The 13,949-nt window shown below is 43.8% G+C and overlaps 2 protein-coding genes and 1 long non-coding RNA gene across 3 annotated transcripts; 2 read left to right on the forward strand and 1 right to left on the reverse strand.

The window, feature by feature from the left end:
• Window positions 1-1,760: 1,760 nt before the first annotated feature.
• On the reverse strand, window positions 1,761-2,737 carry LOC123382747. Its single transcript, XR_006591616.1, has 2 exons — window positions 2,561-2,737; window positions 1,761-2,094 (listed from the first exon to the last, which is right to left on the reverse strand). It is a non-coding gene; the product is annotated as an uncharacterized LOC123382747 (long non-coding RNA).
• Window positions 1,871-3,405, forward strand: LOC123382746. Its single transcript, XM_045048647.1, has 3 exons — window positions 1,871-2,209; window positions 2,539-2,609; window positions 3,042-3,405. Exons 1-3 carry the CDS (start codon window positions 1,871-1,873, stop codon window positions 3,403-3,405), a joined length of 774 nt encoding a protein of 257 aa, XP_044904582.1.
• Window positions 3,406-3,640: 235 nt separating this feature from the next.
• Window positions 3,641-11,011, forward strand: SLC30A1 (solute carrier family 30 member 1). The gene is made up of 2 exons (XM_006942941.5): window positions 3,641-4,258; window positions 6,161-11,011. Exons 1-2 carry the CDS (start codon window positions 3,649-3,651, stop codon window positions 7,060-7,062), a joined length of 1,512 nt encoding a protein of 503 aa, XP_006943003.4. The 5' UTR covers window positions 3,641-3,648; the 3' UTR covers window positions 7,063-11,011.
• Window positions 11,012-13,949: the final 2,938 nt, after the last annotated feature.

Genomic DNA, 13,949 nt, shown 5'->3' on the forward strand with positions numbered 1-13,949 from the left:
CAGGGTTGTTGGTGAGTAATTCCATGGCTTTCTTTTATTTTAACCCACTTGTGGCTGTGTTAACACTGTGCAAGGGCTATCAGCTGAAAAAGGATAAGTATCAGTCTAGCTACCAAAGTACTTTGACTACACAGCGCTAGGGGGAAGAAAAGTTTATTTGACTGAAATGTTTTGCGGTCAGGTAAGTGGGATTACTCTTTGTGGAGTGCATGATTACAACTTTTTACACCCTGGAAAATGTAGCTCCCTCCCCATCCCTCCCCGCCTTTGTATGTGAGGATAAAGCACATTGTGAAATGGCTTACAAGAGAAAGAAAAGTCTGCACCAGATGGGTTCTCATGAGTGACTATCGGGTTGAACTGAACCTAAGAGCCTGTTTTTATATGGGTCTAAACATCTTCCAATTCTGTCTGCTTAGGTACTAAAGGGATGGCTGTCCTGTTTGCTGAGTGCTGCTGCCTTCTACATCTCCTTACTGGTTCCTCTTTGGGCATTCTCACATTTGGATAAATCTATTTTTTAAATAAAGGGACACAGCAGCTCCCAAGAGGCTGCAAAATGGTATTCCAACCATTTCCACGGGATGTCTTGACCCAAAAGGGGCTCCCTAATTTCTCTATAGGAGGTGCTGGTTGGAAGGAGATTTGAAGCTGTGTTTACACAACAGGATCAGATAAATGTCCATTGTCCATACCAAAGGAGGGGAGATTATGAAGTGCCAAGACTCATCTCCCCACTCCTTACCACTGCCACCATCCAGATTTCATTGCAAATTTAGCACATTAAAAACAGCCTCAGTATTTTCCCCTTAAAATCAGCTCCCTTCCCTCCCAACTTCACCTGCTTAGCGCAGGATTTTCCCTGTCAGGTTAAAACATTTGAACTACCTTTGTTAAATTCTCCTCCTTAGTTTTCACCCTCCCAATTAATCATCAAATCCTATCAATTCTCCCTTTATAATGTCTTGGAAACTTTTCTCCATTCTTTTCTGTTACTGCAGAACAGAAATAGATGAGGATCCAGCTCTGTAGTGTGGATGGGGAAATGAGAAACACACCACATACAAATGGGGGGAAAATAGAAATATATTTTTTTAATGCAAAATAACATAGCTCCAAACTAGCCTTATGTATAGATCCTGAGGCACTGGCTACCTTTGCCTTTGTCTTGTTTTGTCCAAAACAGTGGGGGTTCTTCCTCCTGTTCAGGGGCTGTGGTGAGGCCTTTCAGGGGTCTGGCTTAGGTTACCTGATTCCAGCCACCCCTTTACTTTAGGATCGGGAACTCTTCACTTCCAGATGAACTAATCTCCACTCAGTGCATATGTTTGCACTCTAAATTCATGTTGGTACAAGTTATTGAGTATTTCATTGTAATTTAAACATTTTATATGTTTATATTTTACGTCCACCGGACGAAGCGCATTCTTCCTTATTCTCAACCGCCCCTCCCCTTCCCCATAGCAACCAACACAGCGTTTGGCTATTTGTAGTCCATAAATAAAATGTTTGTTCAATCATAGAGCCTTAGAATTTTAGAGTCAGAAAGAATCTGAAGAGATCCTCTTGCCCAATCCTTTATGTTTGAAGAAACAGGTCTAGAGAGATTAGTGGACTCTTCTAAAGTCACACAGCTGGCTAGTGACAAAGCCAGCACCAGAACCCAGGTTGCCCCTGCTTGAAGTCTGTAGCCTAAACTGTCCTTAGATAATCAGTGACAGAAATATCTGCCTTTACACAAGGTCTCCTAGGGATGGTGGTGATAGGTGTAAATATTTACTGATATATTTACAAAGACTCAGTTCTCGCCGCTTGCAAGACTGCTCCTAAGGTCTAACTCCTCAGCTCGGTGTTGAGCACTCCCAAGTTCATGCAGCACTCCTTTACGGATGCGGCCTCATCCCGGTTCTTTGACAGGACCCGCACCCCACCCACCCCAACCCGGGAGTCCCGTACCCACGGGCTCCCCCTCTCGGCCCCTCCCTGGTTGCAGTCTGTCACACAGCGGGCGCGGTCTCTGGTCTCTTCTACTGGATGCAGGCCGGTGGAAGCCCAGACGGAGGGTCTCAGGCCACCCGCCAGGCGGGGTCTTGGCTTTGCGGAGAAAAAATTAGAGGGCAAGCCATTTAGAGAAAGGGACAAAGGTGTATCAAGCATAGAAGTGAGAAGGGAGCTACTCTCCGGACAAAGCAGCCGTCTCTCCTCCCAGGTGAGGAAGAGGACCCCCCCTCCGCCTCTAAAGAAAGGTTTTATAAGTTTTTCAAAATCAGCTAACGTACGGGAGGGGCTTACTCCTAAACTTCAAGTTTATCATTTACACCGAGCGGTTAGTTTCTCTGTTGTCTTAGGGTTGTGGAATTACCCACAGGGAGCAATTTTAAGAATGTCCAGCCTCTATGACTTTTACTGCCAGAGGGAGTCCGGTCTTGTGGTCTTCCATGAGTGGGATCTTGTGACTTTTTATGACCTGCTGACTTTTAGGTTAAGGGTCAGCCTAAATACCAAAATGGCTTTACTTAGGTCAACTTGTCTCCCCAGCCTCCCTTCCCTCCTGCCTCACCACGTGGACTCAGCTCGGAGGATCAAAGTCTGTTTGCTGCCCGGCCCTGGTAGGCGTGAGGGGTGCTGCGACGACCCGCAGGGCCGGAGGAGCGGCCCCGCCGTGCTGGGGGACACCGCCTGCCCTGCCCCTCCCCCTCTCCCCCACCCCCAGCTGCACGCGGCCCGCGCCCCCAACCCTCCCCCACGACGCCCGCCGCTGCACCCGGCCGCGGCCCCCGGCCCACGCCCGGCTCCCGGAGGGAAAGGCCCCGCCCCCATCTGTTGGCGCTTCGACACCGCCCCTTCCCGCCCCTCTGGGCCTCCATCCAATAGCGAGCGCAGATGGGCGGGGTGCGGAGGCTGTCGTGAGGGGGCCCTGGCCAATGGGGAAGCGTGCCGGGACTGGTGGGCGGGGCGTCGAGGCCTTGTCACGCTCGGGTCCGTGTGAAAACGGGGGTTCCGAGTGCAAAGCAAAGTTTTTTTGTAAACCGTCTGCAAAGGAGGGGGGGCGAAGAAGGCGCCGGAGACCGGGCCGAGTGCAGCTGCCGTGGCCGCCGCCTTTTTAGCTCTTCAGGCGTCGGCTCCCGGGTCCGAGCCACAGCGGAGGAAACCAGCAAGGGAAAGACCTGCGCGGAGAGCCTGCAGATGCTCGGAGCCTTCGTAGCGCGGAGCTGCCCGTCGCCCGCCCCCGCCGCCCGCCTGCTCCTGCTCCTGCTCCGGCTCTTCGTCCCCGGGCTCCGGGAGCCCCAGCTCCCCGCCGCCGCCGCCGCTGCCGCCGCCTCGGCCTCCGCCGCCCCTCTGTGGGTGTGGGGACTGCTGGGGCTGAGCCGGGCCTCCGCGCCGGCTCCGAGGACGGACGCCTGAGGAGCTGCGCGCCGCCGGCCCGCCGGGGACGCCCGCAGGCGCGGGGGCTCGGCGGCTTGACCCCCGGGCTCGCCCCCGTCCGGCCGCGGAGGCCCGTCAGCGGTTTCCCCAGCGGCCCGGTCGGGCGGCGAGAGACCCGCGCGGCCCTCCCGCCTCAGTCGCCCGGTCGCCGGCCGCCGGCGACTCGCCGCCACCGCCAGTGTAGCCGCCGGGCCGCGCTCGGCGGGCCCCTGAGCCGCAGCCATGGGGTGCTGGGGTCGGAACCGGGGCCGGCTGCTGTGCATGCTGATGCTGACCTTCATGTTCATGGTGCTGGAGGTGGTGGTGAGCCGGGTGACCTCGTCCCTGGCGATGCTCTCCGACTCCTTCCACATGCTGTCGGACGTGCTGGCGCTGGTGGTGGCGCTGGTGGCTGAGCGCTTCGCCCGGCGGACCCACGCCACCCAGAAGAACACGTTCGGCTGGATCCGGGCCGAAGTGATGGGGGCTCTGGTGAACGCCATCTTCCTGACCGGCCTCTGCTTCGCCATCCTGCTGGAGGCCATCGAGCGCTTCATCGAGCCGCACGAGATGCAGCAGCCGCTGGTGGTCCTCGGGGTCGGCGTGGCCGGGCTGCTGGTCAACGTGATGGGGCTCTGCCTCTTCCACCATCACAGCGGCTTCGGCAACGATTCCGGCCACGGCCACTCGCACGGGGGTCACGGCCACCCCAAGGGGGCCCGCGGCAAGAGCAACCGCACCGGGAGCAGCGACAACAGCGTGACCCCAGGCGAGCAGAGGCCCGAGCAGGAGGAGACCAACACCCTAGTGTCCAATAGCAGCAGCTCCAACGGGCTGAAACTGGACCGGCCAGGTGAGAGGAGAGAGTGGCCGCCGCAGGTGGTTGGGTCAGGGGAAACTGGGACCCTAGGCTGGTCCGGGGCGGGATGGCCCGCACGCCCCCTGGTGCCCGAGCCGGCCGACGCCGCGCCGCCTCCTCCCCTCGCCCTCCGGGTCCCGCACCCGCGGGGCACACGAGGAAACAGGACCCCTCTCAGCCGGGTGCTGGGAGCCGGGGTGGGGGTGGGGGCGCGGCTGGGGTGTCGGTGGGGACTGTGGTTTGGGGAGTGGGAAAAGGGTCAGGAGGTGACCGTCAGCCCGCCGCAGTCCACAGCCGCACTTGGCTGCCCTTACAAGAGACTGCCTGCTTTTGGTTTTCACAGGATCAAAAGCGCTTCCTGATTAAATTTCTTGGCCCTCTTGGGAAACGGAGAGAACCCCCAGTTAGTTCATCCTTGGTCGGTGGCTACTTGAAACCTTGCCCTGCCCGAGCGGTTCTTAGGCCCTTTAAGCGAGTTTCTCAGTACGGTATTCAGAGCCAGCTACCTTGGACTTTGCCGAGCTCAAAACCCTGGTTGGAGGTTTCTTTTATGAACAGCAATGTGTGTTTCAGTTAGTTGTCTAAAATCGAAGCCTAATCCTGACAATCCTAGGTTTAGGACCTGTCTGGTCGTGTTTGACATTTCACTGAGGACTTTTCAAAATCATCCTAAAAGTGATGGCCACTTATTAATCTTATTTTTTACTGTATGCTTTTCATTCTAAACATTATTGCTCCTGAAGGTAATTTGGAAAATGTTGAAAGGCGACGGAAAAAGGAAATCAACCCAAGTCCAACTACCCAGGCTCAAAGACATTGACAATTTGGTGTATTTCCTTCCGATTTTTTTTTTTCATTTACATTTATTTGCTTGGTAGTATGATGCTACACAGACAATTGTTACTGTTTTCAAGATGCAGGGTGTCATGTTAATGACATTCAACTTGTACGTTTGAAAAGGTTTAACAAACGATTGAATTTCCCCTCACCCATGCTCTTCAAGGTGTTATTGCAAAGAAAATTAAGCTGCTCTGGTGTGCATACAGTAATTCCTTTCAAAGATGGATACATTTGGTTTAAGAGCTAGTAGGGTAGATAGTGGTCATTTATTGCGGCTTTTCCTGAAGTTTATGATTGGTGATGGGTTTGTGTTGTTGATTTTTTAGTTTCTGAACCCTCTCCACCAAGATACTCTATGGTTTACATTCATGATAAAAGTTTAAAAGTTAGCCACTACACCTTAGTGACAAAGAGTGACTAGAGCTGTGTGTCAGATCAGGCACCGTGGCATTTAATTTATGGGGGATCGCATTAAATTTTATATTTTCTGTTTGTATATGCCGAAAAGTATAGTGGAATGTTCCCACCCCCACAGAAAAGATGAAATTTTGGGGGGAGGCGGGCAGATAGGAGAGTGGTTAGGAGGATGGGGAAATGTAGTGTCTTCTTTTTTTTTTTTTTTTTTTTTTAATTTTTTTTTCAACGTTTATTTATTTTTGGGACAGAGAGAGACAGAGCATGAACGGGGGAGGGGCAGAGAGAGAGGGAGACACAGAATCAGAAACAGGCTCCAGGCTCTGAGCTGTCAGCCCAGAGCCTGACGCGGGGCTCGAACTCACGGGCCGCGAGATCGTGACCTGGCTGAAGTCGGACGCTTAACCGACTGCACCACCCAGGCGCCCCTGTAGTGTCTTCTTAATAACTTGATTTAGCCCTGGCCATTTTGCCCTGGCTCATTCCCAGTATGTCAGTTTATATATTAAACTGCCCTAGGCACATTTTTAAATCATATTTTATGAAAAATGTTCACCTCCTTGACTGAGATGGAGTTAGATGAGGATGTGTGTGTGTAAACACTTTAAATGTATTTGATACAGCAGTTTTCTTTCTTTGTAGATCCAGAAAAGTCCAGAAATGATGCAGTGGAAGTACAAGTGAATGGGAATCTTATCAGAGAACCTGACCATATGGAATTGGAAGATGATAATAAGGCTGGACAACTTAACATGCGTGGAGTTTTCCTGCATGTCTTTGGAGATGCTTTGGGTTCAGTGATTGTAGTAGTAAATGCCTTGGTCTTTTACTTTTCTTGGAAGGGTTGTCCTAAAGGGGAGTTTTGTGTGAATCCATGTATCCCTGACCCCTGCAAAGCATTTGTAGAAATAATTAATAGTACTCATGCAACAGTTTATGAAGCTGGTCCTTGCTGGGTGCTATATTTAGATCCAACTCTTTGCATTGTAATGGTTTGTATACTTCTTTACACAACTTATCCGTTACTTAAGGAATCTGCTCTTATTCTTCTACAAACTGTTCCTAAACAAATTGATATCAAAAATTTGATAAAAGAACTTCGAGATGTTGAAGGAGTTGAGGAAGTTCATGAATTACATGTTTGGCAACTGGCTGGAAGCAGAATCATTGCCACTGCTCACATAAAATGTGAAGACCCGACATCATACATGCAGGTGGCCAAAATCATTAAGGACGTTTTTCATAATCACGGAATTCACGCTACTACCATCCAGCCTGAATTTGCTAGTGTAGGCTCTAAATCAAGTGTAGTCCCGTGTGAACTTGCCTGCAGAACTCAGTGTGCTTTGAAGCAATGCTGTGGGACCCGGCCACAAGCCCCTTCTGGAAAGGATGCAGAAAAGGCCCCGACAGTTAGCATTTCCTGTTTAGAACTTAGCGACAATCTAGAGAAGAAGCCCAAGAGGACTAAAGCTGAAAGCATCCCTGCTGTTGTGATAGAGATTAAAAAAATGCCAAACAAACAACCTGAATCATCTTTGTGAGTCTTGAGAAAGATGTGGTATTTGACTTTTGCTTTAAACTGCAAGAGGAAAAAGACTCCATTGAAATTCTAAGTTTGCCAAGTAGTGTAATTGAAGTCCTTGTCTGGTCACACAGTTTAATTCTATTTTTGTAAGAACATAATGGGACTGCTTAACATAGTTCTATATTACAACTTTGTGATTATTAGTGCAGAGTACAGCTATGCTGTAACAATTTTGGAAAGCCAGTTTTAACACTATGTTACATTTTTGTTTAAAGTAAGTATAAACCTTATATAACATAATGACATTTGATTTCCAGTTTTTCCATGGTAAAAAATTAATTAGGGGGATAAATAAAATTGTTACTGGAATTTCTCTGCTTTTCTTTTCCCCCAGTGTTATACTTTATTTATTAGAATTAGAATCACTAAACTTTGAAAATCATCAACAGGTTCGTTTCCTTTGATGTTTCGGGTGATATTTATTTGCCCTCTGAGATCATTACGTAGCATAATGGCAGCATGTTTTTAAGAATGACTCATGGATATTATTAGGAAAGGTTCCCCTTTTTCTTCACATGGGGTATTTACGATACTAAAGATCAGTTACTGTCCTGGATTCTGTCTTGCTGAGTATTATTCTAATAAACAATGGAGATAATTAACAAGTTGAACTATAGTTTACATATGATAGGGCATATGAGAGTAAGAGCAGGGAAGCAGGTTCACCAAATTAAATATATAGATTGTGGTAAGTTAATATTCAGACTGCATTTCTAAATTATTCGGAGAATCTTAACTCCTATCTTCTTTTACCAAAGTTGGTCTAAAATGTGGACATGTTCACCAGCATCACTTTCTTTGAAAGATTGCCATTAGAACATTGAGCTGAAAGTTGGCTTACAAAATATATACAGTAAGTATTTTTAAGGCTGTTAAAGCTAACCTAATAATTACCCGTTAAATGGCAAGCTTATTCATGTAATCTTTTCAGTTGTAGATATTTACAAAAAACTTAACGTTAGTCATTTCATGGTGACCAATCATGAATGGATCCAAACAGCTTTTTTCGAGCACAACCAGCAGTTCTTGTGCTTTGCCCAGAGCCACTGACTTAGGGGGGAGAGAAAAGAAATCTAAGGGTTAATGCAATTTGGATACTAAAGTCTTAGAAAGCAAAGTTAACGAAGGCAAAATTAATCATTAAGATTCTGTAGGTCATCCAGTCTTGACCTATCTTGGATCTTCTAATAGTGGTCTATTTTGTAAGATTGCCACAGTATCTACACAGGATGTTCCTGGCTATGACATTGTTGCTGTGGGTTTCAAATCCATACACAAATATTATTTAAGGCTAGTTAAGTTATATTTTTCTTGACAGAGAGGGGCTATGCTTTGTGAAGAAACTAGAGTTTTGTCCTCAAAAGGATGAATAGGAGTGTCGGTTATCATGTATAGCTCTATTTTTCTAGAAATAAGGTATCCTGACTACTTCAGTAACTTTTATAGCTGACTACTTTTGGGGTGGCTGTCTTTTGGGATTTGAAATAATTCATTGTTTAATGGGTCTTAAGATGAAGGTATCGGCATTGGGCAGTTAACTTTTTAAAGGGATCTTTTGTGGTAGATGGTGTGTTTTTTTCTAGTATAAGCCTATTGCTGGCAATGGGCCTATTTAAGAACAGCCGATTTTTCCAATGAGAATGAGGTAATTTTAGGAACACCGTTTGTAAGTTCACATTTGCTATAATGGGCCAAAACCATAACCTGCCAATTTGCAATACATCTTGATCTTTTAATACTCTTATCTGATAATTGTGTAATTCAATTCCTAAACTGGAAGTTACTTTGAATTTTGCAAAACAGTTTTTTAAACATGAAATTTGGGAATCTCCTTATTTGGGTAAATGAGAAAGAAAGCTTGAAACTGTACTGTTATCATGTACATTCCTGACTTAACACTTAAAACTACAAAACATTTCATTAAGATCTTAAAACAGTCTATGTTACAGAAACATTTTGGTAACAATGCATACAATAGGATAATTGGTAAAATACATTCAGTGGGGTTTTCTTTACAAATGCTCTATTGGGTCTTTCTTAAAGGTTGTACAACATATAAGACATCAGCTAACTGAGTTTTTGTTTTTGTTTTTGTTTTAATGGTGTACAGGCATGGAACAAGGGCTTTTTTTTTTCCCCCAAAAGTGCTTCGAAGGTAAAAGCCTTTAGATTTCAGTTACTTCACTTTGCGTAATTTTTAAGTAGCTTATATGTAACAAAGTGGTACCACAGAATTCTTTTTTCAGAGGACTTTGTCATAATAGCAAAATCAGTGGGCACTGACTCACCTTTTGAGTTTTAGCAGAGAATTATTTATTTCTTTACAATGCACTTTCTAACCCATTTTTAGCATTATCTTTTAAAAAATGCTTTTATATTTAAATATTGTGGGATTTAAGTGTCTTTTCCAAAATAGCTTATTCCTCCCTGGAAGAAAATGAGGGGAATACCCTGAATTATTAGGAGACTTAAACCCAATATTTAAATATGCTTTTTATAGCAATGCATCAATTTTGGGAGGTGCATCTCTCCTGCTGGCTCTTTTATATTTGAGCAAGATCAGTGTGTTTAGAATATGTGTTTAGAAACTTGTCTGTTGTCTCGGTTTCGTGAAAAGGAGGTGCTGCATGTGCCTGAATTAAAACCAACGCAAATTTTTCCAAGCCAAATGCCGCCTTAGTGATGAGAGTGATTTCATTCTCCACTGTCACCTTACAGCTTCTATGATTGTTTAAAGGTTTTTTTTGAAGGGCATCTGCATTGTAAAAATATGGACCAGGACCTTTTAAGAAAGACAAAAAAGGACAAAAGCTTTGGTGTATGAATTTTAGCGTTTTAGAAAACAATGTCTGGATGACTAAGGTATGTAATTTGAATAGGAAAAATTTCCATCAAGAGCACCTTGAAAAATCTCAATAGGTAGAAGACTATGGTTATAACATGTTTGTATCTTGTTTAACATGCCCAGTTAATTTTGAATTTTTGAAAGTTTGGGGGGAAATGGCCTATGGAACCTAGTGTGAAGTATTTAGTAGGCTAACCGGTATTGAGTTGAAGATTTTCACTGTTTATAAGCAGATATCGTTTGAATGATATAAATGTCATTTACCTGCTGTCTTAAGATGTTCACACATACACAAATATGGAGAATAATTCTACAATATGGAAATATTTATTTTAATAGAGTTTCAGTTAAGTCCTAAAACAGTGTTAAAACTCTTGGGAAGGTGGAGGTTTTTTGTTGTTTTTTTCAGTGGAAAACTGTCAAATACAGTGTTTGGCCACCTGAAATGGGAATTGTAATAGCACTATTTTCATGTAGCGCTACCAATATTATGTGGCAATGCTATTCTGTTGTACTAACAAGCTCTGGAATATTTAGCGGTCCTTTTCACTGGCACAGGAGCCTTTTGTATGTCATTCACTTTAAACTTTTAAACCAAAAATTTTGTGGTCCAGTGTCTTTGGCAAAAAGATGCTGAAGGGAATGTAACATACAATTGTTATGTGGCTATATATAAAAAGACACAAATTGCCCTGTTATGGTTCTGCCTTGAAACAGCACAATGAAGCGTATCAATGTATTCTGTGATTCTTTATGAAACTTCCATGTTGTGTTGTTTTGTGTCAACCATAGCCTGTCCTTTGGGCCAGATGTGGCACAGTTAAATGCAAGTATCATCTCATTAAATGCAGATGCAGATCAAATGTCCTTTAGTGCTGCAACATTTTACCTGACTTTTTGTATGTTTTATGACTGTGCGTTGTTTTCCAAAGCTGTTCCTACCTCACCATGAGGCTTTATGGATTGTTATGTATTATAAATGTTCTTTATGAGACAGACTACTGTGTTTCTTCTCATTTATTAAATGTCAAGTAGAAAAATAAACTAATTTTAATATCTACTTCATCATTTTGTGCATGTGGCCTCCCCTCCTATACTAGGCTGGGTTATGTAGACTTAAGGTATTTAAAGGGAAATTGCAGCTTAACTTAAGTGTTGCTAGTGCACAGAGTGACCAGGTTATAGGATGGTAATGGGGAAGGAAAAAAAAAATGTGGGCAAAAATTGCAGCAGAAATTGAAGGGCTAGCACTGCAAAGGCTCACTAACATGAAATATTCAGTGGCTGTGAAATGTTTTTGTTACAAATATTAAGCTCACATGTTATATAATTGTAGGTTAACCTGCCTCTTTTGGTACTTGCTATTTGTAAGCATAGTTACTAATATGGATTATTAAATGTTTTACTATTACATGATCATCTGGAACTACTAACCCAAGAGTACATTAGTACATTAGTTTGGTTATATGAGTTCAGGACTGTGATAAATGTAGTCTCTCATATAAAGAATTTCTTTTATCGCTTCTCGGCCTTTTGGCTAAGATCAAGTGAAGAATTTAAAGAACTTGTGCTTCTGGCTGGGAGACAAGCAGATAAAAGTTGCATAAGAAAAAATCAAATTGGCAATAAATGGCAATAGATAATAGAATTGGTAAATACAGTAATACTCCAAAGAAGGGATGAAGATCTTTGGAAAGGCTTCATGTACATGGGGGCTGAGAGACAAGGGCATGAGGTAGTACAGAGGGCTGAGGATCGAGAGAGGTAGGAACTTGCTAAAGGTTGAAGTGCCATGTGAACCAGTTTGAATTTGGTTTCTAGGAATGGAGGAAGCCATCAATATTTGGAAAAATGAGAAGGTGGAGAAGGACACAGATTAGCTTTGGCATGGCAAGTAGACAGTGTGAGACTGGAAGTCAAATCAGTTCATTAGGTATTCAATGCTAAGAGAATGAACTAGTTCCCAAATACCCTTGCCCGCATGTACGTATGCATACCACATTTCAGTTGATTTCCAAACACATCCTTTGTTTATACCTTAACTCAATTTCTGAAATCAAAATGCACAGATATAATCAGTAGTATCTTATAGCTGTTGGCCAGCTTATTTTCTTATCTGAATGTCATCTTACTATTAAGAGTTCAGAAAAGAATTCTCAGGCAATATGGTCTTTCAAGAAGTATTTGCCAACATTCCCTACAACATAATTTCATGTACTATGCATTGCACATCTGGCTGAAAGCTGTTGCTTTTGAGTTAAATGAAAATACTCTAAAAGTCATGAACAACATTTTTTAATGAATTTTGTAAACATTTCTGAGTCTTCAGAATTGACCATAATTTTTGCTCCCCCACTGTAGTCTATGTAGCTTTTTTTTTTAAAGTTTATTTATTCATTTTGAGAGAGAAAGAGTGTGAGTGGGGGAGAGGGCCAGAGAGAGGGAGAGAGAATCCCAAGCAGGCTCTGTGCTGTCAGTGCAGAGCCTGATATGGGGCTTAAACTCATGAACCATGAGATCATGGCCTCAGCTGAAGTCAAGAGTAGGCTTAACTGATAGCCACCTAAGCGCCCTGAGCCCTTTTTTCTTGTAAATCAAGGAATTTATGGCACTTTGTTGCATTTGCTTATTTATAAACTTGTTTACCTTTTAGATTACAAACTATGAGGTCAGAGCTGTCATCTATTTATCATCTATCTATATCATCTATCATCTATAATTATTTATTATTTGAGAGAGCCCACAAGTGGTGGAGGGAAAGAGAATCTTAAGCAGGTTCCATACCCAGCCCAGAGCCCGATAGGGGGCTTGATCCCACAAAGTGTGAGATCATGACCTGAGCCAAAATCAAGAGTCCGAAGCTCAATTGACTGAGCCGCCCAGGTGCCCCTATCTTTATTTGCTCAGGATTTAGCACAGGGACTGGCACACTGTAGGAATTCAAAGGTGTTAAATGAATATTGAGAGTGGAGAGTGGAACAAAAGAATACTATTCATAGCTAAAATATACCTAACACTGAAAATATAGTAATAATATTATTAATAGCTATAATATTCTGGGCTCTTATGAAAATATACAAAGCAACACATGGTTTCATTTAATTCTTTCAAACCATTAGGCATATTTCATTATTCCCATTTTACAGACATATTCAGCACCTTACCCAAAGTCCTCTAGCTAGTAAGTGATGGAGCCAGAACAGGAATTCTGCAAGGAATCCATCAAGTAGCTTGCTTTCCCATCACTTTGAATCACCAACTAAATAAGTAGATTCAAAATGAAGAGTTCTTTTTAGTTTTCATCTAATTTGCCTTTCCAAATAGAAAGGCAAAGGAAATGAGGAAAATAAATTTTAAAGCATTTGCTATTTATTTTCAAAAATTATAGTAGTTACCACATGAAGAACCTTTCTACCTAAGTTAGGGACGCCTGGGTGCCTCAGTTAAACAGTCTGACTCAACTCAGGTCATGATCTCACAGTTCGTGGGTTCGAGCCCCATGTTGGGCTCTGTGCTGGCAGTGTGGAGCCTGCTTGGGATTCTCTCTCTCTCCCTCCCTCTCTCTCTGCCCCTCCTCTGCATGTGCTCTCCCTCTCTCCCTCTCTCTCTCTCAAAATAAACTTAAAAAAAAAAAAAAAGAAAAAGAACTTTCCTACCTAAGTTAGGTTTACTTACATTATGGTTTAGTGTCTTTTTTTTTTTTTTAATTACATGGGGGAGAGGAATAACAATCTTTTTTAGAATTCAGAGCCTCTCCTGGTTTTATTCTAGCCTTGTGGACAGCCGCTAATCGTTACAGACTAGTGGCATTTTCACCTAAGTTATTATATAGCATTGTTTGAGGTATTAACTGCTTTTGCTAGAATACAAAAACTATAGCTTAAATATCCTTTAATGCTGAAAGCAGTAGGCCTCTAGGGGAATGAGGAGTAGAGGTGATTGAAGAAAGTAAATATGGATGAGGAGGAGGAGACACAGGAAGAGGACCATCTGCGTTT

This window comes from Felis catus, chromosome F1 (assembly GCF_018350175.1).
Source record: "Felis catus isolate Fca126 chromosome F1, F.catus_Fca126_mat1.0, whole genome shotgun sequence".
NCBI classification, from domain to species: domain Eukaryota; kingdom Metazoa; phylum Chordata; class Mammalia; order Carnivora; family Felidae; genus Felis; species Felis catus.

What these genes read in the sequence shown, in the direction of transcription:
- LOC123382746 (XM_045048647.1), top strand. Translation starts at nt 1,871, where the DNA reads ATGCAGCACTCCTTTACGGATGCGGCCTCATCCCGGTTCTTTGACAGG. An exon ending in GCAGCCGTCTCTCCTCCCAG is followed by an intron (nt 2,210 to 2,538) that starts GTGAGGAAGAGG and finishes TTGTCTCCCCAG; the next exon opens with CCTCCCTTCCCTCCTGCCTC. An exon ending in CTGTTTGCTGCCCGGCCCTG is followed by an intron (nt 2,610 to 3,041) that starts GTAGGCGTGAGG and finishes CCGTCTGCAAAG; the next exon opens with GAGGGGGGGCGAAGAAGGCG.
- SLC30A1 (XM_006942941.5), top strand. Translation starts at nt 3,649, where the DNA reads ATGGGGTGCTGGGGTCGGAACCGGGGCCGGCTGCTGTGCATGCTGATG. An exon ending in GCTGAAACTGGACCGGCCAG is followed by an intron (nt 4,259 to 6,160) that starts GTGAGAGGAGAG and finishes CTTTCTTTGTAG; the next exon opens with ATCCAGAAAAGTCCAGAAAT.